The following is a 26,523-nucleotide window of genomic DNA, read 5'->3' as shown; positions in this document are numbered from 1 at the left end:
TCAACCTCCCGCCTCAGCCTTGCGCCGCCCGCGACCGGGGGAGCTCTGCCACCGCCCCCTCACGCCGCCCCGCCCCGCCCCGCCCCGCCGCTGCGCGCTCGCTCGCTCCGAAGTCCGGTGCGGCGGGAGGCGGTGGTGGGCGTCATGGTGCGGTCCCTCAATTCCATCGTGGCCGTGTGCCAGAACAGGGGCATCGGGAAGGACGGCAGCCTGCCCTGGCCGCCACTGAGGTACCGCGGGTCTGGCCGTGTTCTTCCCGCCAGGGTGGTGGGCGCGCGGGCGGACTACAACTCCCAGAGTGCAGCGCGGCGCGCTCCCCGCCGGCGGGTGGTGTGGAGCCGCGCGTTGCGCGCTGGGAGTTGTAGTCGGGGAGGGCGATACGCAGCAGGGCGGGAAAGTGCCCGCGGTTGCCGCGGCTGGGGCAATGGCTGCCGGGACCCGTGGCCGTGCCGGGGAGCCCCGAGGGGCTTGGGGAGGCACGTCGGCAGGCTCCCGGCCATGGGTTATCTCTCACGCAAGCAGAGCTGGGACCAACGGTCTCGCTTCAGGCGTGGCACCGGGCCCGGCCCCGGCCCCGTCCAGCCTCCTCTCACCGGGCGCCGGCGGCACTTGCGTTAGTTTTTTTTTTCCCAGTTAGAGAAATGTAACTTATTCCTGAACCACGTTGTAATGCTCTTGTTTTCTTGCCAGGAATGAGTACAAGTACTTCCAGAGAATGACTAGCACATCCCATGTGGAAGGTAACGTTGTACTTGTTGCTGAGGTGTGTCTCTAGTTACTAAAATGTGTTTGTGTGGTATCAGTCACGGAAAAGACTGGTAATTTTACTTTTCCTTGACTTAAAAGTCCTGCATCTGCAAACAGCCTGCCCTTCCACACCCTCCCAAGCCGCACAGATATTTTACCTCTTTGTAAATATGTCATCTACAGATTGTTTCAGTTAGATAAAGAAGCTGGAGGTGAATCAGCTGTTTCAGGACTGCAGGTGATTTGTAAATAAAAATAATTTCAAAATCCTGTTTCCCCAACAGGGTAGAAAACTTCACCTACCTGTCTTTACCTACAACTTCAACCCTGAACAAATTAAAAATGGAAAGGTTTTTATACGCTGATTAATTAGCCAAGGTTTTTTTCAGGCTGCATTAGCTTATCTAACTTGTTTGCTGTAGCTCAGCCTTGGCCATTTGTTCCACCCCTCTGACCCTTGTGACAGTAATTTTTGCTTGATTTTCTGAGTGCGGAGCCATCCCAATATGCCAGAAAACCCTAACCGTACTCATAATAGGCAGCAACAATACTGCAGCCATATGCAGTATATCTGCACACAGGAACATTCAACGATTCTGGTAATATGCAGCAATAATATTCAGGCCCAGTGAGACCTTTGCAGCAAAGTCATATTATAGACTCTATTGACTTGGTGACATAAAACTAATTATTGCGAGGTGAAGAAAATTGTGAAAACCAACACAAACAAACAGGGATAAGAATGCAAAAGATGAAAACAGCTAATTTGTTCTGACTTGGTACTTGCCGCTGCCAGAAGAGACAAATCTTGCTGCATTGCCTTGATTCCTCTTTCACACTGTCTTTAGTGCTGGTTTGGTATTTCCTTAAGCTGTTTTAATTCTATAACCCAGTAGACTAGGCTACTGGGTGTTTGCGGGCACTGCCAGTACAAGGTACCTGGTAGGAGCAGGAAGGAGGCGTTGGGAGAGGAGGAATAGGACCTCCCTGAGCCATGCGACCATCTCACTGCATCTGGTGGAATCAGAGCCATGAGAGTCAACAGATTTATCGTCACATTTCTGCTGCCTCTCTGTTTGCCAACATGGTCCCTCTCTTTCCTGTGGTTTTTTTCCATGGTCCTGTTAAAACTGCTGTCTAGCAAAACTCACTTGTTTGCTAAAACTTCTGGGCAGCCTAACATGTGCCCTTGTTTTGATTGAGTGACCTATTTCATATCCTGATTTGAAGGTCTGTTCCATATTCCACAAGGAATGTCTAATCTCATTTTGCAACAGTCTTAAGTGAAGGATTTTACTTATGTTTAGAGACCTGATTCATCCCATTGCAACCTTACATACAAAAAGACACAACACAAATGTAAGTCTTTTTATATGTCTGCAATTTGCATCCTGCTTGGCACAAATGACCTGAAATCAAAAACAGATGTTTTAAATATAATTTAAAAGAAAAATTTTGCTCCATCCTGCCTGCAAATCTTTTGATAAGCTATGACCTTAGATGCTAGGCAGTTAAGTTGCTTTATAACCAGACCTCTTAATGGGTTATGCTCCCATAAATCTTCACAGCAGGGATACCACCATTGGCTCAAAAAAGTCAGTCACTGATTTTTGAAAGTGGGAAGAATACAATGGAGAAGCATTACCTGATCTTGCTTTTAGTCTGCTTGCATACCTGCACTGGCCACTGCTGTAAATTAGCCATTGGTCTAGACAAATCTTTGTTCTGACCCCATAGGCATCCCAGTGTGAATCTTTAGTAAGAAAATACATATATTTTTCAGAACTTGTGCAGTTCCTTCAGCAGTGGTGCCAACATATCTAAACTGACACTGCAGTATGTCTCTTGGAAACTTGCTTATGAAGCTCATCTGCAGGAGAAAGGTCTTCAGACACTGAATAAACAACTGGAGCATTGGTTCTCTGGTGTGATGTAGTAGATCCAGCCTCCCTTAGATCAAGAAGCAGGGCAGATAGCTGTGAACAAATACTATTTTCTTTTCTCTAAAATCCCTCCTGCTGTGTAGCACTGTAAAAAACTTCCTGTTACCTTTTGTGAGTCTCAACCTTTGTGTTTATTTCTGTGACAACTCTATTTGCTCATAAAGAGAAACCCTCTTCTTAGTAGGGCATATATAAGAGATTATCAGGTTATGAATGTTTGGGTTTGGTCAGAAATTATACTTATGGGTGAATTCTAGAATATGATTGAACACCTGTTACACTTCTGCTTTGGATTTAATTTGACTAGTTCTTCTTCTAAAAGTTATCCTTTTACCTGGCTTTTTTTTTTTTTCCCCAAATAACACTCAAAGCTGGCAATTATTCCTGATCATATAACTGGAATGATGGAACATGCAAACACGAGGTCAATTACTGTATGCTGCTTGGATTTATAAAGAGAACAATAATGATTTTTTCACACTAAGAGAACTCTTTTGAGGCTGTGAGTTGGTCTCACACACGAAGATTCATCTGGCCCCGTAACTACAGCAGAGCCAACATCCGTGTAATGCATGTAATGGGCAGTCACATGCCCTTTTGTGGTTTTCTTACAATTATAAGTTTATAGATGTGTATGAGGCTACCTTGGTGTCAACTGCCTGCCAAGGCTTTGAGGCCGCAAACGTGTTCTTCTATGCATGTGACTAATTTGAGAATTGGGGCCTGAGCTTTTACTTCTGTTAACTGCTGAAATGGAGTTCAGAAGGGGGAGGGAAAGTCCAGCAGCTGTCACTAAACAACCAAACCAAATTTGGGACAGAGCAAAAATACCCTTTAAATATGTGTTTTCTCTCTTACTCAGGTAAACAGAATGCCGTGATAATGGGTAAAAAAACCTGGTTCTCCATTCCTGAGAAGAATCGTCCTTTAAAAGACAGAATTAATATAGTGCTCAGCAGGGAGCTCAAGTATGTATGATGAATAATAGGCCTGTAAAACAAATAACAAGTCTGCACCTAAAAATATGTGTAGCAATACATCCTAAAGTCATTCTAAATGTAACATTTTTGATACCTGGTTAGGAAGCATCTCTGCTGTTGGTTCTGAGTGAATATCACTACTTTACCTTTAATTTTTTTAATTATTATTTTTATTTCTTTTATTTTTTAATTAATTCAGAAGATAATTGTCATTACTTTGCATAATAAATACTAGTCCTAGCTCTACACACAAACCGTCTGACAATTGTCAGTAGTCTTTCTGACTCCTGTGTTTAACTGTATTTCTCTAGTTCCTGGTTAGATTGGTGGCTCTTATTCCCTTTTTTGAAGTTTATTTTCATTAGGAAGATTAGGAAAATTTATTCTTTTCCTTATTTTATAAGGAAAATTAACTGTCCTTTTTCAGAGCTCTCTTCTTGAATCTATCACCCACAGTCATCCAAATATTCTTAAACAAAAATGTCCACTTATAATGATTTATTGCTTTGGAGGATGTTCGTGGGTTTCAGGCTGCATGCGGGGGGGAGCTTTTTGACTAGTTTTATTGAATGGAATATTAATGTTCTAGAATTCAAGTAGAAATCTATATTTAATTTTATAGATAGGTGAATTTCTCAGTTACGCTTTTTCAAAACATGATTTAAAATTTCAGATCTGTAATTTACAATGCCTCTTAAGTCACAGTTTCGATTAAACTGTGATTTATTAAACAATCCTGTGGTCAGATGAGAATTCTAACATAGCAATAGTAGGCATTTCAAAATAATTAACTAATGTGAAACATTTAGTCATTTGTGAATTCAGCAAAACACATTGTATGTCTAGATTGTATTGATTATAATGATGAATGGTCCTTTAATTATTTAGTAATAAAACTTGGCTTTTTCTAGGGAAACCCCGAAAGGAGCGCATTATCTTTCCAAAAGTCTGGATGATGCTTTAGCTCTTGTGGATTCACCAGAGTTAACAAGTAAAGTAGACATGGTTTGGATCATCGGAGGTGCTTCAGTTTACAAGGTACATTTAGAGTACTCCTAAATTACTCATTTTCTGCGATGGGATGAGGATGGCTTAAGTTCTGTTACTTCCACTTTAGGAAGTGCCTTTCCTTCATGTGACCCAGAAAACTCCAGTGATCCCAACAAGACGTCTTGGAGAGTAGGATTTCAACTCACAAGTTTAAAATACCTGTCCAAGTAACCAAATGTTGCTCTTGCTAATGGTCCAGTGTCATACAGTCATTGCGCTTTTGAGAGCTTTTCTTAGATATCGAAATCGTTAGGTTTTTACACCAAGACCCATATTGTTATGTTTATTTTACTGAGGTAATAGACTGACTCTGCAGAGGATGTGGGAAAAAAGGAAAAATGATCCAGCATTTTTGGCCAGAATATGACACTTTATACAGGTATGCAGGTAAGAAAAGAGGATTTAGAGAGAGCTGGCAGGTGATGGTGTCAGCAGTAAGGGGAGATAATCATACAACAAAACATAGAACTGACTGTGTTTTCCCATGCAGTAACCAGACATCCCTACTGTTCCCACTCCCCAGGTTTCTCTTGATGTCTAGGTGTCTCAGTATTCAGGTGTCCGTTCATGTGCCAGAAAGGCAGCATGTGCCACTTTCTTCTCAGGACTGTCTTTGCACAGACAAAGCCCTGTATAAACTGCCCTGTTTTCCCACAAAGGCAATAGTCCTCCTGTTGTTAAGATATTAGCTGTGCAACGTGAAGGTCTGCAGTAAAACCTATCTTGTTGTTGCCCTGTGTTTCGTCAGCCACCTTTCTCCCTTTCCCCAAACCCTTCCTCTCATTTTCCATTTATACACATGTAAAGTTTAGTCAACATTCCATGCCTCCACCCACATCCCTAGAGTCATCCTTTCCGCCCCTACACAGTCAGGGTTCTGCCCTTTAACTCTCAATTGATTTTGTCTTCTTTTGTTGAGTTCTCATATAATTTGTATTTAGTGTCAAACTACCACACAAAAGATTATGGCAGTCAAGCCTAGTTCATTTCATATCAATCAGGAGAATGTGGAATAAGGGCAGCAGTAAGAATTCTTCCTTCTGATTAAAAAAAATCTGAATTAAGAATTGTAAAGCAATTTTTTTTCAGATATATGTATATCTAGTAAAGGAAAAACAGTTCTGCTGTCCTTTAGTCATTACGAGTATGCTGGGAAATACACTCCACTTCTTGTTTGGCACTTGGACTTTAGGTGTGTGATGAAAATGCCATCATGCTCCTGGTAGCAAATTAGGGCTGATAATATGCTTTCTATACGGTGTGGGAAAATACATGTTCTGATATTTCTTGCCTTTGCAGTTTGTGCCTTTCATGAACCTCTTGTCTGCGTCTTAGGGAATGCATCTTCTACAGTAAAAAAAGCAAAGTAGTTAGATATTGCCAAGGTTGTAAGAAAAATAAGATGCATGTGCAAATAGCCTGTAAAACACTGTTGTTCCTCTTTTTTTAATTTATGTTTTATAATCTCTTTTGCATGTGGTGAAGTCCACCATATATTGGATGTCCAAATGCATTCAGTCTATAATCGAGTATTATCCTATAGAAGTAACCTATCCTGCACTATCAGCCATTAAAATGCCTGCTTCCAGGCAGTAAGTAGCAAGTTTATTTATGGAGACAGATTCTCTTCAGATTGGGCATAAATGCGCAACATGAGCAAGAGGCTAGATTTGACTTCTGCCTGTAATTCTGCGGGACACATAGTGTGAGCAGAAGCATTTACCCCTTCTGTGCCATGGCCACATACTCATCTCATGCTGCAACAAGTGATTATTTTTTCTTGTTCTTCCAGGAGCGTCTGTGTTGTAGACTTCTAATTTAACTATTTTTCCAGTATCTGGCTGATACTTTGTAGAAAACAGTGCCGTTTCTTAGGCTATTACTTGGCAATACTAGATTACAAGTAGGCAGTTTTGATCGAGAGTACTTTTGCAACATACTACTTGTGCTGATCAGCATAAGGGAATATGACTTAAAATTTCAACTGTTTTCCCCCTTTCAAGCATCTATGCGGGACATTTCAAAGGAATTTGTAATTCATTAGGGAGAAATCTGACAGTTTTATACATATTCCTGAATTCAAACTAGCTTTGTGGTCTTAATTAAAAGGTTTTGATGGAAACCATACACCTCTACCAAAACTGCAGGTAATATTTTTAGTGCCTGTATTAAAGATGCACAAAGGATTACAGGAATATTTCCATTATACCATGTAGAAATGTGTGGGAAGTAAAATAGCAATTGGTAATTGAAGTGAATCATTTTATTCAGTAGTTGTAGATATTTTCTTTTAAAGCATTATTTTGATTTTACTACTTTGTATGGCTCAAAGGTTTAGAACTGATTGTATTTATTAGTACAAGCCTGTGATGGAAAAGTATCTGTAACTACTTTAGCAAAGAAGTGCAACAGTAGTGCTGAGGTCATGACATTTCCACTTTTAGCATTTTGGGGAGTTTAACCCAAAGTTCAGATTTTCAAACAAGGTAGAGCTTTACGAGGACAGACCTTGATGAGGAGAGCAGGCCACTCCGGAAAGCACCATACTTTTCTTTTCATCTGCCTCCTGCAGATGATGATCCCAACCACCATCAACCCTTTTCTATTCCTGATCTTGTACCTGGCTTCTCCTACTCATTTGCAAGTAACACTACTGTGCCTGCTGAGTAAATCTTCCTCTGCATCTGAGATGCAGAAGAAGCCAGACAGCAGTGCACGTAGCCAGACAACAGTGCAGTAGAGAGCTGTTTTGCACCAGGAGGAGCTAGTCCATTATGATCCCAGTAAGAAGACCACTCAGACTCTGTGAAGTGTCATTTAAAATGCTACTTATTGGAGCTAACGCTTTAAAGAAGGACAGAATAGTATGAGTAATCTTAGATCCCTTTAGATGTTGGGAACTCTAAGTTTTGTGGAATTGAATGAGCCTCCAAGCCACCCACAGCATGCCGCGCAGATCCTGTCTGTAGAAAGGGCTACCCCATTTTGGTCATTCAAGCTATTATAGGACTTTCTTACAAGAAAACAAGTTTATTCATCCTTTCTGCTGTCAAACAGAAAGGATGTTTACATGAGAACTTCTTGCTTCTCTTTTAGATAAAGGCAAGGACACACAGGTGGTGTAGTTGTCAGTACCAAGTGGGACCTGCCTACAGGCTCCTCTGTTACAGTTTTCTGGCTGAGCTTATCCTGTGGCCAAGGAATATTCACAGCACAGTACAGGCCTGGGTCTATTCAGGTTAATTGTTATGTGGATCACTAACTCCTCAATGTACAGTGATCTTTCAGGATCACTACAAAAGGGAACAGCACGCTCACGCATGCACCCGTTGCACTTACTTTGGGAGGGCTGCTTTGACAGCCTGTCACAGGCTGTTGTGGATGTCTTGAAGGCTGAGTAGGAAGATGGGGGATAATGGCATTCCTGGAGTCTTCACTGCTCTGCCCTGGTTGATCTGCGGCCCTTGGCACAGGGGTTGAGCTCAGGCTGGTGGCATCCCGTTGGTATGGGGATCCTGGAGAGTAAGAAGTAGATGCAGAATGTGAGAGTGCACAGCTGAGGCCATCTGTCAAGAGCTGCTACAACAGCTTTGCCATTGCCAGACAACACTTCCAGAGTCCATACCATTATTCAAAAGGGTGACTTACTGTCCTGGGGAGCCTTTTAACACCAGCTCCTAACCTTAGCAACTTCTGATCAGTTAATCAGTTTGGGATGGGGAGGTCCACCATGATCACGGTTGTTGTCACTGAGCTCCCTGAAGCAATCCTCCAAGCCATATTCCTGTAGATAGTATAAGGAGGGAACATGAATGATCTTCCATGCCTTTGCTCTCTTTGGGTTCCCACACCCTTTGTGGGTGCTGTGGGCAGCACCCACATCCCAGCCGGGTTCCAGACCCAGGGTAGCAAGCCAGAAGGGTTACCAAGGATGGCCCATGAACTGAAGCAGATTCACACATGTTTCAGGAGGTTTCCAAAGAACCTCAGACTGAAAAGAGATACTGGCACCTTCTTCCTGCCTTGAATGGCAGGGTCATTCAAAATGTTTGAATGCCTGCCTTACCTGAAATACTGCATTCCCTCTGTGCCTTGTGCTGCCCTGCCCTGATACCATGCTGAAACAGAAGCCTGGCTTATCCTCATCCAGAGAGTTGTGCCAAGATGGAGCATCTACCCAGATGCCTGAGTGCAGAAGGGCACTGTTTGAGACACAGGTGTCCAGCCTGTCTCTCAGTCTCACGTACGGATGGCTGCTGTGCCCTGCCCAGCCTCTACGAACAGAGGCAAGCAAAGGTTCTAGGGCATGCGGTCCAGGATGGCATTTCAGGACGGGATGCTGACCTCAGCAACAAAGGGGCAAGGAATGGGATGGAGGCAAGGAACTGCTGCTGTTTACAACCTCTTCCTTGTATGACTGCAGAGGATAGAGGAGCAAGCCTGACAGTCTCTGAGCATTTATAAGGATACGGTGCAGCTGTCTATTGCTTATGGCCGTCTAGCTTACTGCCCCTAGGTTCTGAAGGACACGTTCTCTCCAGGGTGGTGGGAGTATTGGCATAAGCTGCCTCTGTGAAGAACAGAGAAAGGTGAGCTCTGAACAGGGTGGCCATCCAAGTCCTCATGTGAGTTACGTTCATGCTGTGTTCAGCAGCATGCTCTGGGAAGCTGTCTCTTCTGGGCCTTGACCTCTGCAACAGGAGAAGGCAGAGCAGTAGGCATTTTGGTGGGGACAGGGAGAGCTGAGTAGAGTATTCGTATTAGGAAATGAGAGCAGAAAAGATTGAAAACAGCTCCTGCAGTCCACTGAGGGTTCAAAAACCTCATGCAGCCTTCATCTTCTTAAATTTCACTTGACACTGATCACCTCATCAGGTTTGTAATCTGCTGATATAGCCACAAAGGAAGCTTGCCTCCAGGGAAGCTTTTGGACTTCTCACAGCACAGGTTTACAAGTTTCATTTCTTTGGATCTCAGTGTGACACCATACTGAATCTTCTCCACTGCTCTGTGTCTCCTGAGTTCCAGAAAGAGTTGATGTTGCTATCAATTGTATGGATGAGGAAGGAGGAGTGTAGCGGGCCAGCAATGGCCAGTAAGTCACAGCAATTACGAAGCCGTTATGCGTCATGAGAGGCACTCCATGATTTTGCGTGAGCACTTGACGTTTTGAGAGCCATCCGCTGGCTCACGAGTGCTTGTGTGCTGGAAAACTTGTGGTGGTGACTCACTCATTGGTTCTGGCCCTTGAGTCCCTATTAGCTGTTGGAGCTTATCAGACATGTTCCTGGAGCAGATTGTCTGGCTTGGTTTCATGCCCAAGAAATTTAATTCATGGACGCCAAGATTGCTCCCCAGTACAACTAAAGCATGGTGAGTGGGGACAATTGGAAGATTCATTTCAAAACCACGTTTCTGTTCTAAGTTAAGACACTAATGTAGATGCACTCTGTGTGGAGGTATTGTCTCTTAATTGAGAGGTTCAGGTCTTGGCTTTGACTCTGAAAAATAGTGCTACCTGGAGATCCTAAGGGAGTCTGTTCAGTAGAAATTACATCCATCTCTTTTAATTGGATTTAAACTGTGTGTTTTAAACTGATTAAAAACAACATTCAGATTTTACTAGGAATAGGAACTGTAAGTCCAGCACATCCCCAAATATTAAACAGGAACCTTAAAAAAAAACAAAACCAGGTGTGGACTTACTTATGTGGATGGTATGGTCTTATGATATGTTGTTTGCAGAGTGTTTAGTATAAATCTTGCTTGTAAAAATAACCAAGCACAAATCCCTAGCAGTGAACCTACCACTGGGGAAAAAAAAACCCTCAAAAAACCTAGCCACTAAACTTAAAAAAAGAAAAGAAAATAATTGAAAAATTTATGACTCAGGTCCTCATAACCAAGGCCTGTTTAGTAACACCAAAACAGGATATATGTCAAACAGGTTTTCACCTTGATAAAACAGTTTTTTCCTACAGCATCTCAAACATTTTAAATTGTCTCTTCTAATTTATATGTTCCTACTCAGCTTGTTGCTTTCTCAGTGCCACAGAAGCAAACAATGACACTCAAGGTCACTTTGCTGAAGTACAGAATTGTATTCTTGTATTAAATTTGGAGGAGAAACTTGTAATTTCATAACAGAACAAAAAGTTCTTTCATAAGAATTCTTGTTGGTTTTGCTCATTAGTTAATACTTAGGCTGGCCATAACAGAAAATAGATACTGATGATAAATAGCATTTGGGGAGATTCTTCAACAAAGAGGCTTGAGCTGGAAAATTAAATTTCCCGTAATCTCCAAGGGAAAATTTCATCTAATATTCATGCTCAGGTGTCTTCCTATGTATTAGTATTTGACATGTTGTGTTTGGTAATCTACCCCCTTTCATTCTTCAAAATTACTGAATTATGAAGTTGCTATTCATATTTAGTGCAGCAAGTCTCTTGCAGATGATTAATTACCCTCTTAAATAGAGTTTCTTGACTAAGCATATAAGCTTCACTGGATTCTGAATGCCCTGAGTGGGTTGTGAATGCCACATTTGCTAAGCTTCAAATCTTTGCTGTACCGTAAGAATCACTTCTTTAAAAGAGAGAAGTATTAACAATTTGAGTCACTAGTTTTATCATTATCTTTTTCAAGCCTTCTAAAACTTTACTATCTAACACTAATATACTAAAATATATATTTTAAAGATTGCATTTTAGTATGTCTGAATTTCCTGTAAATGATAAAAGTTATAATAGTAATTTTTCTACCTTCCCTGCATATAAGACAAAGTGACTTTCAGCTGTGTACCTATTGGAATAGAGACTAACGTGTACATTACTATGTTTTTGAAGTGTTGCATTCAGTCTAAGATGTGACTGAGGACTGAGACCCACTTAAAAGGGAGCTGTGTAGACACAGCATTTTTCCATGCTCACGTGCTCCGCTCTTGCAGGTTGCAGCGCTGTTGCTCCCTTCGAACAATGCTCTCAAAGAACATGCTGCAAAGAGCAGGCTCCTCTGAGCTGTGTGACGCTGTTGACGTGGAGGATGTCACACTGCAGGCCAGAAGCATTATTCTGCTCTGGGAGCAACCAGTGCAAAAAGCTGAGCGCTGCATTGGCTTCTCCACTAGTTCTATTTTAGAGTGAACTAATTGGCATGGCTTAATCCTATTAACATTTTTGAAAGCTGCTAATGTTATCTTGTGTAAAGTGAAGACTGAAGGTTGTCATGGTTGCACTGACCATATGTTCTTTCCCTGTCCCACCAAGCTCATGATAATGTTGTTCGATTATGCATGTTTATGGTCCTGAGCAGTTGTTTCCAAGCAAGGTTACTGTCTTTCTGGCATATATGCAAATGTAACTCTCTTACTTCATTACTGTAATGTTGCAGAATCCTTCTTTACAGGAGAATTTTCCCATGTGCAGTTGTGTAACTTTGTCTGAACAAAAAGATGGGAATGGGAAGACAATTTTCCTGTATTCCTATGACCTTCTAGGTGTTTTTTGAGAAAGGGTTTGAGCACTCTTAGTGTAATTCCCTAATACCTCTTTTAATTAAAAGTGGCAGGGTCATAGCATTACAGCTGACAGCACTGTCCTCCCATAGAGATTTATGTTTTGTAAAAATACATCCGTGACTATTGTAGTCATGCCTCCAGTGGTCAATACTTCTTGCTCTTACCTAGTTATAAATAAAATAAAGTAGAACTACAACATTAGCAATGGACTAGTAGATTAACTAATAATTCCCTTTAAAAGGTTAAGAATTTTCTTTAATTTAGCATCTTTATGCTTGCACAGACTTGAGAGGGTCATATCCAGCCTTTCCAGCACAGTCTTCAAAATAAACTCAGAGGATTTTTAATGTGGAAAGAAAGGTGTAATATTGCTATTACTCCTAAACAAGCTTTTTGTGTGCTCATTCTTGTGAACAAACATATTGATTTGACATTCCTCTGGGAAAAAGTAATGACTAAAAAAGGTTAATATATGAGTCAGTTGCAGACACAAATCATGCAGCTATGAAAGGCTGTTGCTTTTTAAGTTCTTTTTCAAAGATGCTTGCAGAGATCATAGAGGAAAAGATTTAAAAGACCCTTCTTTAAGACTAACACACAGAAAAGTCTAATGACTAAAGTGTATCTGTTTCTGCAAGGGCAAAATGGGCAGGCTTTTTGGTAATGGCCGTAGAAGAATTTTGTTGCACTTGCCTTTGTCCCTGGCAGAGAACTGGAGGTGGAAGCTACCACAGTGTCTCCTCCCTCGCTAGGCTTAGCCTTAGTGGCTTGGGATGGAAGGGCTGTTCCCTACCTCACTAATCTGAGCCCTAGCAGTGTGGGAAGGAAGGATTTTTGAAGGTGTTGATTCTCCTGGTTATCACCGCAACTCTCTTAATAGCCAAAGTTTAACTTAGGTAAGCCCTTTTACCTGGGTAAGATCTAGAACTTGGTGAGATCTTCAGCTGTGAGATTTTGTTAATGCATAAAATATATTTTTTTATACTCTTGTGGCTTCAAAATGCGGCTTGTCTATATGATCCAATATATTTTAAGGGTTGAAAAACATAATGCAAATAAACAGACTGTTTATTTTGAAATGTTCTCTTTTATAGCATTCTCATATTTTGTTTGGATTTGCAATGTTGTTGTCTAGAAAGATACTTGAAAAATAAGTGCCTCACATTGTTACTTCGGCTGTTTTACTTGTTTTGTGTAGTTGGTAGAAGATCAGAAAGCAGAAGCAGTGTGTGTGTCCTAAAACCCATGAATCTTTAAATGACTAGAAATAATTGGTCCCTTCTACAACAATTGGTTGCTATGCCCACTAGTTTACAGTGGTTTGGTGATTAGATCTAGAAGAGGTTAATTTCCCATATAATACTTCTGAAACTACTTGTAATACACAGCTATTCTTTGTTGCAGAGCTTCAGGGCTGTTTTAATCTGTGTTCTACAAAGAGAAACTAATTCAAGGCAATGGTCCTGCACGTGCAGACTTAATCTAATCTTGCATGGCTGTCAGTCCAATGCAGCTGGAAATTATGGGGAAGATGATCCTTAAGTCATCTCCTTTTTGCTTTATGCTTCAGAGGCAGGCTTGCCAAGGATTTCTTGGAAGTGAGCAAAAAGATGAGGGTATGCTGAAATCTTTCCACAGGGGTATGAAGATATATGAGTAGTAAAGGACTCTGGTTCCCATACAGGGTTGATGTACCTGGGACAACAGGAGGGATCCTGACACCTCAGCTCTCCTGTCCTCCCTCTCTTGTGGAAAGTCATCTCTGCTTGAGGAGTGGTTCTGGTGTTTCTGAGAGATCAACAGTCACGGTTTTAATAGGCTGTGCTTCAACATGAACCAAAAATCAGCATTGCTTTTCCCTGTTGCATCAGGCTGTAATATCTTAAAAGGTTCCGTAGCTGCTACACAGGGAGGTGAGCCTGTGTGGACAGCAAACACATATGCAACTCCCAAGGGCAACCAGTGCAGGCACAAATACAGTCCAAGGATAACTGAACGGATTATGAGGGAAAAACACAGTAAATTAAAATCATACCAAGAATTACTTTGAGACCCAGTGTGGCAATGGAGTGAGGGTAACATAATGACCATGGAGTGAGGATGCAGCTTTTTCAATTTTACAGAAGCATGAGCTCAGAGCCATCATAATTTTGTTTTAAAAATCTCTTCCTCTTGTCCTGGTACAATTATTTCTAACAAGTCCTCTCTTACTATCTATCTGTTCATTACATGGATTATGCTCACATTTACAAAATATGCAAAAACAAAAAAGGCAGTACTGATCTCCTACTTACTGGAAATGGTTTGTCTATTGAATGTTGTGCTAACTTCCCACAGTATTGCCTGATCACTAGAAATATATTTAGTTACTGCACTTTCTGTTTAAATAGTCAAGATTATTTCCATCTATACCTTCGTATTACGTGTTACATTAAAACAAAGTCTTATTCACCATATTCTGTTCATTAGAGTAAATATGCATAATGTATATTTCCTTGATTAAATTCAGAGTAAGTATGTCAACATTCTATCAAATCAGCACTATGCATCCTTTAACTTGTCTTCTGTACCAAAAAAGGTGCTGAAACTATTGATAGAGTGGTGTGGACAGGGCAAGAGTGAATTGAATGTTAGTGAGGAACTACCTTAATCCTCGTGAAAATGCCAGAGTTGTGATAAAGCTTCTTCCCCATCCTGCCAGGTCCATAGCAGTAGTTTGCAGAGGCGGTGTCAGAGTCCAGTCCTCTCTGAACAGGTTCCTTTAGAGACTCCACACGTGGAAGGTTTCATGTTTGATACAAAATTTACTTATCTGAAGTTTTCTGAAGTTACAGGCAGGGAACATGGGGGACCAGGTGCTCCCAAAGGGGCAGGAGCTAGGACCCAGGGTCAACAACCCAACTGGCATGACAGGGGCCTCACCAGCCAGGGCTCATGGTGATGAGGCAAGTCCACAGGGCAGGATCAGGCCCCATGAAGGCAACCAGAGTCAGACATAGCCCTGGGATGACTAGATGGGGCCATGGGGACAGGCCAAGGCCAGGTCAGGATGCCAGCCCATGACATGATTCAACTATGTACTTAAATCCCAATACCAGTGCAGATTACACTTAGCAGAATAGAGCAATTGAAATATAAAGTTGAATCACTTTACAAATGTGTTTCTCCTTACCCGTCACTGTAATATGCTTGCTGTCATGATGCTGGGCATTCCCAGCTGCTGAGAAGGAATATGTGGGTTGAAACCAGCTCAAGCCTGTTGCTTTTCTCCAAGTTCTTTTTGTTTGTTGTTCAGTTTTCATGGGCCATGTACGCACGCAGACCCACAGAGCTGGCCTGGCTAACTCGGGAAGCATTTGCACTTTTTTATTAACCTTGGGGACAGGTTACGCAGCTGGTTGGTTCACTCAACTGATGGAACTGTTTGTCTACAACAGAGGTCACCTTCTGGTCCCCTTCATGCTAAGTTCAGCTTTCTTTGCAATATCTGTGGTCAGTCACTCCATACATTCTTCCCTGACCTGTCTTGGTGGTACAGAGTTCTTGCTGAAGCCGATTTCCCATAGAGCTGGATAGGAAGTTGATTTGTTCGTCTGCTACAAGACAAAAGTATCTCTGTTTACACAATATGGTATGTTTTTATTTGTGAAGCAGATTATTATTCTTCTGTCATTCTGCAGGTGTATGTTTCTTCTCTTACCTCCCACCCCTATTTAAAAGAAGAAAAAATGTGATATTTACATACAAACTAGATGAGCACCAGTTCAGTGCTGTTGGATGCTGGTGTGATGTGACTTTCCCCTTCCATTTTAAGCCATTCTGTAGTAATAGAGCAGCTTTTCTAGAAACTAACTTCTCGGCAGTGATACCCATTAATTTTATTGGATTAAATTTGCTATTACTTGGTTCCTGTACTTGTCAAAGTGGTACCTAATAGCATGCTGCATGGTGAATCACCTTTAACAAAGAGCATTGCTCATTGCCAATTTAAGGGAGTGGGAGAAACAGCTGTAAGCTTTTCAAAAACATATTGTAACTAGGCACCAGTATAGCTTTTAACGGGTTATTTTAATGCTGAGAAAGTCTGGAAGAGGTGACTTTTCAGTCTGATCTGGAGACAAAACTTTTTTTAACTCCTGAGTTTGTGTGAATTTCTTAGTGAGGAGCTCACCTAACAGATGTCTTCATAACTTTTTTCATCCAAGGAGCTTGGAAACTTTCTTTGTTGTTGTTGTTGTTATATAACTTTCAATGCATATTATCACTTTGCCATAATCCAGAGATCAAACTTTGAAGTTAAACTGGTAGATAATTTGATCTCTGGAATTGAAAACTAATGCAGAGTAAAAATGCATTATAAATCCTTAGCGGTGATATTAATTAAACATTGAAGCAAATTACCTTGAGGTGTGGGCCTCTCTCACCACTTAAAGCTTCCTGTCTTTCGAAGAGGTATGATTCAGAAATTGCTTGTTGAGACTAGACCATACTGCTTCTTTTGTCTCACAGGACTAGTCATAATTTTTTCTTAATTTCTATCAGGTGCCCCAAGCTCTGAGAATAGGTATTGCTGCCACTTACCAGGTGGAGCTGGCACAAGATGAAATTATTCCTTTAGAAAGTGCTCTTGGGCTGAGTCCAAAAGAGGAGATTTATAGTTCAATTTTCACTGCTTTGCTTAAATCCCGTAATATATAAAATAGCAACTGAGTTTTAGTTTTAGATAACATATTTGACGTGCAATCTACAAGTAGAAAATATGCTAAGACTCTTATCTCTTGGTTCTTTTTGAATGCTGCCATGGTGATGGCTGGTGAGAACAAGAATTGTCTGGCAAAACAAGAATTTAGAGAGTTGGTAAAAGAAAGCTAGTGTTCCAAATAAGAATTTATACTTGATATTATCTTACAGGTTTCAAATAGTGTTATAAAACAAGAATATTAAAAATTTTAATAAACAACACTACTTCATGCATGGTTGAGCTGTTTTACAGGGAACAATTCAATTTTAATTGTTCCTATTGTTTTCAAAGGCAGCAATGGAGAAGCCGATTAATCATCGATTGTTTGTGACAAGAATTTTGCAGGAATTTGAAAGTGACACATTTTTTCCAGAAATCAACTACAAAGACTACAAACTTCTCACTGAGTAAGTATCAAGATGCATACTAGTCTTGTCTTCAGGTGGAAGACTTAATAATCTGATTTAAATGTGTAAGGGTCCTATTAAGGCCACATTCTGCTTTGAGTTAGGGGTTGCTTTTCACTGTATTTTTTCCCCAGAGTCAAACTTAGAACCTGGAATTACACCACACTCAGCACAGAGAGGTTGTTAGAACTTGCTGTGTTCTTCAACCTTCCCATAATCTTTACAGGAAAGAATTACATTTGTCGGTTTGCTTGAAAAGTAACTTTCTTATTGTTTCTCCCTTTAGAATTACTCAAATATTTACTAAGCTTCATAACTCTCAGTATGTTGTTAGTCAATGGTGTTTAGCCTCTGAATGTCTGATAAAGTGCCAAAGACAAATTAAATAGGTTTGAGCAGGGAGGGTTGAGCCTTTATAGATTTCTAAGGTTATTCCTTTCTCTTGAGGAAATTACTTCGTCCTGACAAAGTTAGTAGGAAGAAGTATTAAACTGTAAGTTTCTGCCGTTCACTGTGGTTTCTTCTATGTTATCCTTGTCATATTCCAGTCATACATATATGTCCTCTCCCACAAGATTACATCCAACAGGCAGCAGGGAGGTGGCAAAAATTCAAATGTCTGCCTCAAGAACCAGCAAGTAAAGGACCTCTTCCTCTTGCTACTCTCATTTTGGTTCCCAGCTAGTTACAGACCAGCAGTGGAAGAAATAGAAAGTATGGCAAGTCAAGCTCTCTGCATGGGGCACAGGAATGGATTAGCACTGAAGTGGGGGAGAACAGGTAGGGGAAGGAAAGAAGGATGCGGGAGAGACGAACAAGTTAAATGGGGAGGATAAGTCACCTTTTTCAACTCTAACATGTTCTGGACTGCTCTGTGCCATGTAATGAGCCCACTTTAGTATCCTGATGCCTGACCCAAAGCTCCCCTCTCTCCCTCTTGACTGTTTCTCAGGTATACATTGGTTTTGGCCACTGTACTGAAATCAGAATTTGACCTTAAAGCATGAATTCACAAAATAGCAGATAATTCCCTCACCCAAGTGGAAACCTAATAGAATGAAACCTAGCAAATAAAATTTAAAATCTCTTTCTCCCTCAAAGTCAACATTACTCATACAAAATCCTTATTCTGTCACAGGGAGCTGAAGAGATTTTTGAAAGTGTCAATAAGAACTGTTTTAGTAAATCTGGGATATAGAGGAACACTTTGCATGGTAGCAGGCAGCTGCTTTAAGAAGCTGTCATAGACTTGCAAGAAACCTTTACCTTAGCATTTCCTCTAAACCATCTGAGGAAAAGCAAAGCAAAAACCAACAGTGTTCTGTATCTCTTCTGCATTTGCAGACATTTTAAATAATGTGTTGAAGGCTTTAATAAAAATGTTGGGGTTTTTTGATTAAGCCAAAAAGATGGGGTTTTTTTTACATCGGAGTATGCTTTCTTGATTTAAAAAGATGTGGGGACAAGTTGCTCATGGCAGTTAACATGATTCCTAAAAATAGTTTGTACTTAGTATACTTGTGGTAAGGATGGTATTTTCATCTCCTTTTTCAAACAACTCTCTTTTCTAATTGATTGGATAAATTACAGGTGACTCATAATGATATTTTTATCTACTTGTTGGCTTTGCTTTTTCTTCTCCCCTCTCTCCAGATACCCAGGTGTCCCTGCTGATATTCAAGAAGAGAATGGCATCCAGTACAAATTTGAAGTGTATGAAAAAGCTGTCTTGGCACAATAAATTAGGCTTTCTGTACTTCTGTGTAAGGGCAGGCATTTTAAATCGTGAAGTCTTACAGAGTGCAAATATATATTAAATTACTGAGAGAGAATACTGCTTGATAGTACAATACCTCGGTAGTGAATGATTCCAAAAAACACACCCCACTCTGAATATACATCCTGCAGTGGAAATACGAAGGTGGTCAGCAGTGTGGAAGAGGTAGCTCTAAGGAATACCACAGCTAAGGTTGCATGACCTTGTATTGATCTTTACAATCCATGGCAGCATCCCTAACAATTCCATGAGTAATGAAAGGCATTACTGCGTCAGAACCTTTCTACCTAAAGAAAGGTTTTGAGTATCTCCTAATTCAAAACGTCCAATGTTGAGAAAGCGTCAAAACTCCTGAGCTTAACTGGGACAGTATATACATTTATAACAATCTTTAAAACATACTGGTGTAGAGGAAAAGGTAATCGAGTTTGAAAGCATAACAAGAGAAATGGAGTCTGCAAGTCTCAGGCAGCAGTTGAGGGATACATTGATCCTTCATGGAAGTCCTCTCTTGTCGTCTTAACTGTCCTGGGTACACAGCCTACTTCAAGCCTTTTGGCTGAAAACACTGACTTACAAATTAATCTCATAAAGAAGTCTTAATGTTTCCATTAACTTCACACCTGTGTAAAGGCTTGCTGCTCTTATAAAAAGTTGCTATGTCAGTTTGACTGTGGCTGCTTTGCAGTATAAGAACACAAACTTTGCTTTCTTAACAGAATCTGTGTTCTTTATGTCCCTTCTAAATGTTACCAGTGCAGTTGCAGAGTGTTAATTTGTCGGTGTGATTTTGAATATTCTGTGTCGCATACAAATGTGGATAATAAGCAGATAGCGGGGTCCTGTTTCCTCTTTCATTAAACATAGCTAGTACAATAGTGTTTTGCATTGCTATTCCCTAAAAGTAGTGAGCAATATGCTGGTACTGTAGTAACACTGTGATTGTAATGGCATACAATGCCAAGTGTTGTCCGAAGTTTATTATTGCTAATATTATCACAACATTATCAGTAATATTAGCCTGTTGCTATGTTCTGACTGTGAGGATTTTGTCAGACAACAGAGGACTCCATATACGAAGTGTCACAGAGAGGAGCTAGGATGTACCCTGCCTATATATGCTTCCTTGTGCTGCAGCTGCCACCCTGAGAGTGATAGCCTACAAGGAGGGAGCCCTGCCTCCCTTTCATTGCAGATCGGTCTGAGACCAGAAGAGTGAAAAAGTTTTAAAAAAAAAAAAATTAACCCTCAAAACTCTGCTGACTGTTTCCCCAAAGCATTTTAAACGCATTGTCTTATGAAGAAGCAGTGTTGTGGGAGATTCAAGTAATAATGCTTGTCCTTTACTGTCACAGTGAGGCCCACTTCTAACACCAGGGAGGGCGGCACTGGCCATCAGCAGGCTTTACACAGGTTATAACTGTACAGAGGAGCGTAACAGCGCCCGGTTTTCTAAGAGAAGATTAAACCTTGATTTTGCTTGCTTCTGAAAAACCAAACCTCTTTGATAAGAGAAAGACATTTAGAATATCACCTGTGAACACCTCTTGAATTTTCCATGGCAATTTACAACATTTAACTGATAAAAAAGATAATTTTTGCAGCATCTGTTCCGGGTTGTCTCAGTTTCCTTTGTGTTCCTTTTGCATTCTTAAAAATACAAGTACTTTCCTGTGTTGATCTTCTTGCCCCATGTGTGCTGACTTTACATCAGTCGATAAAGATTAAAACTACAAAGTCGTATACTTGCGTAATACAGCAAAAAGTCCCCTGAGTTTTAATTTGCCAACAAATTGTGAAAGGGAAGGAAAAAGACTGTTACCAGGGGGATGGGGTTTTTTTTAAAATATAAGTCACAGTGACCCTGACGAGAGAAAATAACCTCCCAAAAGCATTTAGTATGTACCAGTTAGTATCAAAAATCAGGTCACTGTTGAAAGCTCTGCACAGCTCATCTGCAAAGTACTGTGTTTATGGCAACTGACCTTTATTAAAAGTGGAAGCAAAGACTTCATGCAATGTTAGCTTACACTGTGATACTGATGTAGAAAATTTCTGCCTAAGCATACATTGCAGGATATATGGTTCACTAAGGCCAAAGTGTTTTGTAGAACCACTTTAACTTGGCTAAGCAACGAACTTTAACTTGGATGCAACGAGCCTACTGGGAACATAAATAGTTACTCGGACTCTTTGTGGACTGACTTAGTCCTCTCCAGATTTAACTATGTTCATTTGTCAAATTCTGCAACAAATTAAGTCCCTTTATGATTCATGGAAATGAGAACTTTTGAAATTACACAGCAGTTTCCTACTTAAAACTTTTCAGAACATATTAATGATGCAGTTTCTTCAGTATGCTTCTCTGCCAAAAAGATGCATTTTTGTTTGTTTTTTGTTTTAATAAGAGCACTGCGTTTGGACAGCACCTTTTGTATCAGAGTTTTTCAATATGCCATACAGATTCCAATCAAGAATTAGGAAAATGCATTTGATTGCAGTGAAGTTGGGTCCAAAAGAAGTATGTTCATCCTAATGACAGATGTACCAGCCACTACAAGGTTAGAAGCTTACTGTTTCAAGAAGATGGACAGGCAGAAGGGTGTAAGTCCGTGTGTTCAGGACACACATGCAAAGACTGTTTGCTGACAGGTGTATTATTTCCAGAGGATGGTTACTTTGCACATTTTTTTAAATCTGTGCCCTTTTAAAGATACCTCAGGTTGTTCATCCAAAAACTGAGACAAAAAAATGGTCGCTGTCTTCTACAGGCCAGAGTTACTAGCTGGAATTTGTATGGGACCTTTTTTAAAAGCATGCTTCGCTGGGTGACAGGCTGGTTGAAAAAGCAACAGGTACAAAATAAGTGTGTGGTGTTCACCTAAATTACGCATTGCACCTCCTCATTTATATTTCCCAAGGGAAATGTAAATATTTTATACTATGGCTTGAAGAAAAAAATCCTTCGTTCCAAATACAACTTTCCTACGTTTTGTTTACTCCCGTACCTCACTGATGCATGATTCTGTGAAAAGCCATAGATTCTCATTATGTCTAGTACAGGGGGAAATGTCATGTTTTTCCCCAGTTCCATGCAGCTAAGTACAATGAATAGCATCATGAGTGACAATATAATTACCAATCACCAAGAAAAGTATAGTACAGATATAATTTAATCCCCCTCATTCATGCTTTCCCAGGAACAAAGTGTTCTTAACAGACTAAAAATTTAGTTTTTAAGGATAATACTAGTTTTAGCAAGATAGCTGAAACCAGAGGGTCTGCATAAGAGCTGAAAACCAAAGCATTGATGTTTCTGTTGCTTGTCTATTACTCATTATCTCTCTTATTTGACAGTGGACAGCAATTCCCATCTGGCAGTAGAAAGCTGATGTTTTCAGTAGCTCACCGGTAGCATTACAGCTGCGGTCTATTCAAGGGCAGAATTGGGAACATTCCAACAACAAATCTCTGTCATGGAGAGCAATCCATGAAGAAGAAAGGTACACACTGAATAATACGACTTTCCTAATTTAGCAAACAGAATATTGTTAGTATATATACAGAACACCAGGGCAAAACAGGAAGGGGAAAATAAGAGTGATAAGCTTATGCATGTTATCTAAGGAGAGCATCAGGAGCACTTGACATGAGATTTTAATTGGGACCAGACAACCATGTTGTCTTCATCAGACTACAGCTAATTTGCCAAGGATTTAAACCTAAACCCAAAGTAATTCTGAGTAGCTTAAAAGCTATGCTAGGAGAAGAGGAAGATAGCAGGCAGTAGTAGAAAATAAGGTGACTAGAGGTGACAAGTGAGGTGACAAAGCTTGGTTAAGTATGAAATTAGGAGATATTTCCCTCATTATTCAGTTGTGCATTAATTGTCTCTGCTTGCCCAGGAGGGCTGTAGATATGAAGCCTACCAAGTCAGGATAGGCTGACGAAAAAATCACAAAAATCTTCTGAAAAGGCAGGTCCTGGAACAAAAGAGTGGAAATAGGGAAAGAGAGGTGAGAAGAGGAAATTGATGTTTCCTAGAAGGATTGCACAGTTTCTTGTGTTAGTTTGCCTGTGACTGTAATTACTAAGGAAACACTTTCAAACTGCTGCGAGGTTTAGCACTTGTAAGATGCTGTGACAAAGAATTTCATTAGTGAAGGATTTTCAGGATTTGGATGTCTGTGTGACTGCCTTCGTCAGCTACACAGAAATCCTCAGCTACAATTCCTATCCTGAAGTGGCTGCACTACATCTGAAAGCAAGAGTCCCATCCCAGAGCATCCAGTAGCCCCAGGGTTAGCATTGTGCCTAAGGCTGATGATCTGCTTCCCTTGGTGGAAAGTATACGCTTCTGGGGCTGCATAGGGGAAACCTGCCAATTTTTCTTGGTCTTCAATTATGAAGACTTGCTTTCTTCTGGCTCTGGGGTGATCGTGGGTTATTCTCTCCTCTTTTTTCTGTCTGCAGATCATTCCATCTCCTGTTGCATAACATCAAAGCAAAATTTGTACAAGAAGTCTTTTATTAGATTAATTGACATGGTTGGAAAAAGAACAGACAAGCTCTCAGGCAGAGTCCTATTCTGGTTACATTCTCAAGACTTTTTTCAGGTGACTTGAACAAGGGCTTACATGCCAAAACTTGCCTGTTTATCTCCAATTAAATTGGGTGGTTTAATAAAGTAGATTATCTTGCCATGTAAATCTTGTTTTGCCTTGTGTCTTTTAATGGTCTTGACTGTAGCATTTGCATATCACCTTCAGTCCTCGAGCTATGGCCCCCTCAATTCTGTCCCTTATCTCTTCAGCTGTCCTTTTGGATTGGAAATTTACAGAAATTCAGACAATTCGTCTGATCAAGAAAAGTAGGTATTTCAAATAGAGTGCTCTTAAGTATGTGCCTGTGTCTGATTAAGTGGTAGTAAGTGTTTTTCCTGAAATTGGGCCATATATTTGCCTAGTTAAGGAAAGCTTTAGGTATGAAATTAAATATTTTGCTAAATGATGTCTCCTTTGAAAAAACAGACAGAAAAAAGGCAAATACAGAACTTGAGAGGACAGGAAATGGATGGTACACCATTACTCAAGGAAGCCTAAATCAATGTCTTTTCCTTCAGCAGTTCAGTTTAATGAGCTCCTAATACCAAGCAGAATCTTCTTCAATAAACAAACCATTATACAGAAGTCACTTTGGCTATAAACTGCATCATTGATTTAATTGAGAAGGATGCTTGCACAAAAACAGAGTGTTTGGTCCTTAGAAATAACATGCTTTTAATGTTCATCCTTCCTCTGAACTCAGTTTTCCACACAAAACACTGCTGGGAACACTCATGGTCATTTCAGACAGCTGTACTAGTTGATGAATTACCAGCCGTTTGCTGGAGATCCCTGCTCCACCTCTCAGCTGGCTGGAGGGATTATGCCTCATGCACTTCCAGCAGAGCCGGATGGGTACATTTAAATATCCAGTAAAGAGTGATTTCAGCTGAACAAAGTGGGTTTGCCTGAAAGGAAAAGGAAAAACCTCAAGTGATCCTTCCCACTGATACAGCTGTGGGGCCAGTAATGCCTCGTGATGGACAGTGGTGAGCAAGCAGGAGCAGTAATGTCGTCACTTGCTTCAGCTAGATCTACATGAGTGGCTTTAAAACCTGGAATAATTTGACTTGAGCTGTCTGTGGACACGCTTCACGGAGGAGCACACCTTGCAGACCCCAGAACATGTGCTTGGAGGATGCCGGCTCTAAACCAGGAGCAGAACATCCCACTGGGTTACTACATCCCATTTCCATTCTTGCAGTAATTAAAAACAGAGAAGAGAAAAATGTTAAATATACCTCTCATGTAAGAGTAAATAACTTAAAATAGATCGGGCCAACTCAACCACTGAATTTGACTGAAGCTTGTGCAGTTGTACTAGGGAGTGCTTTAGAAGCTTTGAACTTTTCAATGCTGTATCAGTAAGTTATTAAACACAGAAAAAAAGCTCCTGAAAACTATTGTGAAATCAGCTTGAAAGAGAGCTTCATTTTCACAAGTGCAAGAAGGGAATTTTAATCCCTATACCTCATCTTGTTAGGTTTTGTTCAGAAAGGTTAAAATTTAGATCCATTCCCATCAAGAGTCCTAGGTGGAAAACCTGATCAATTTAACATACCTAAGTTTAGAAACAATTAGTTTTCCTAATTAATTTTAAATTAATTTTTTCTCGTGTTTGTTCAGTTGTTAATCGTATAAAAAGGCAATCCGTTCTTCTGGAGTTCTTCTTTACTCGCTAAGTACTTTTGTGCATGTTGCTACTTCAGTCAGTCGAATTTGATTTCTTCAGAGTATTGAATCTCAGTGTCCTCCATCAAATTACACTTCTCTTTCAGATGGAATCATGTAGATTCTTTTCCTTTTCGTCACGCAACAGTTGCACCATTGTTTACTGCACAATTCACTATACAGTTTTTCCTAGTGTGTAATTCAGATTCCTTTAGAAACTACTACAGTGCACAAAGAGTACAGAGAAGTTTCTGCTGTAATCTAAGTAACGATTGCTTTCATTCAGTGTATTATTTGTCCTCATATGAAGGAAATCCATATCCTTCAAGTTATGGCAGAATAACGGCTTGGCCTGCTCAAAAGATAAAAAAATCTGTCAGAGGAAGAAAAAGCTTTGTAACAAAACTATGAGTGTACCTTTTCTTCTCGGTAGCATGAAGGATTCATCTGGTATTGACCATCACTGGTATATGAATTTCAAACAAGCCTGTAAGCAGAGAAAGTAGCAGTTGATGTCTTGAACTATTATGTGATTTTTCATCCTAATCAGAAAACAAGTGCTGTGATCGGGAATCGCTATATTGACATAAAGTCCTTGTATGGCAGAGAGCATGCTTTGCTACCCTCTTACTTTACCAATATGCCTAACACTATAATGTCAAATAATTTTAAAATAACTTCTTTCACAATCTATTTTTAGTTTTTCTGAACACATTTATAAGAAAGAATCGACTATGGATGTTCACATACTGTGTTAGTAATACCTGATTCACAGGAGAGGAAATAAAAACACTGGCAAAAGAGAGTTGCCCCCTGAGCCTGCTGATTTACAACACTGAGGAAACTAGCACTTGTGTTTTGCAGCATTGCAAGTGGTTGTATCCATGGAACAAGACATCTTAGTGCAATATATTCTCTAAAATTGTTTAAAGAACTCCTGTTCCCTCACCAGTTGTAATTATTCCTGCAAGTATCACAAGAGCAATTCCCACGCACAGTCAATTTTTTAATTGAAGTAATTAGCAAAAATACACCAAACACTTCAGAGAGCATATTGTTCCAGAAAGAAGACTCCATGTCATAA

At 40.3% G+C, this 26,523-nt stretch overlaps 1 protein-coding gene across 3 annotated transcripts; it reads left to right on the top strand.

The window, feature by feature from the left end:
* Positions 1–18: 18 nt before the first annotated feature.
* Positions 19–25,152, top strand: DHFR (dihydrofolate reductase). 3 transcript variants are annotated; one of them, XR_012778944.1, is made up of 7 exons: positions 28–230; positions 691–740; positions 3,553–3,658; positions 4,582–4,708; positions 17,272–17,387; positions 19,041–22,667; positions 23,638–25,152. XR_012778944.1 is itself a non-coding variant. In XM_075526558.1 (6 exons), exons 1-6 carry the CDS (start codon positions 145–147, stop codon positions 19,126–19,128), a joined length of 573 nt encoding a protein of 190 aa, XP_075382673.1. In that variant the 5' UTR covers positions 28–144; the 3' UTR covers positions 19,129–22,948. The 3 variants fall into 3 exon arrangements, 2 of the variants coding, with proteins under 2 accessions (XP_075382674.1, XP_075382673.1); XM_075526558.1 differs by lacking the exon at positions 23,638–25,152 and having other exon boundaries at positions 19,041–22,948; XM_075526559.1 differs by lacking the exons at positions 17,272–17,387; positions 19,041–22,667; positions 23,638–25,152 and adding an exon at positions 4,788–4,868 and having other exon boundaries at positions 19–230.
* The last annotated feature ends 1,371 nt before the right edge of the window (positions 25,153–26,523 follow it).

Source organism: Mycteria americana, chromosome Z (assembly GCF_035582795.1).
Source record: "Mycteria americana isolate JAX WOST 10 ecotype Jacksonville Zoo and Gardens chromosome Z, USCA_MyAme_1.0, whole genome shotgun sequence".
Classification (NCBI taxonomy): domain Eukaryota; kingdom Metazoa; phylum Chordata; class Aves; order Ciconiiformes; family Ciconiidae; genus Mycteria; species Mycteria americana.
The sequence above is the reverse complement of the archived record's forward strand: the minus strand, read 5'-3'. Positions and strand labels throughout refer to the sequence as shown.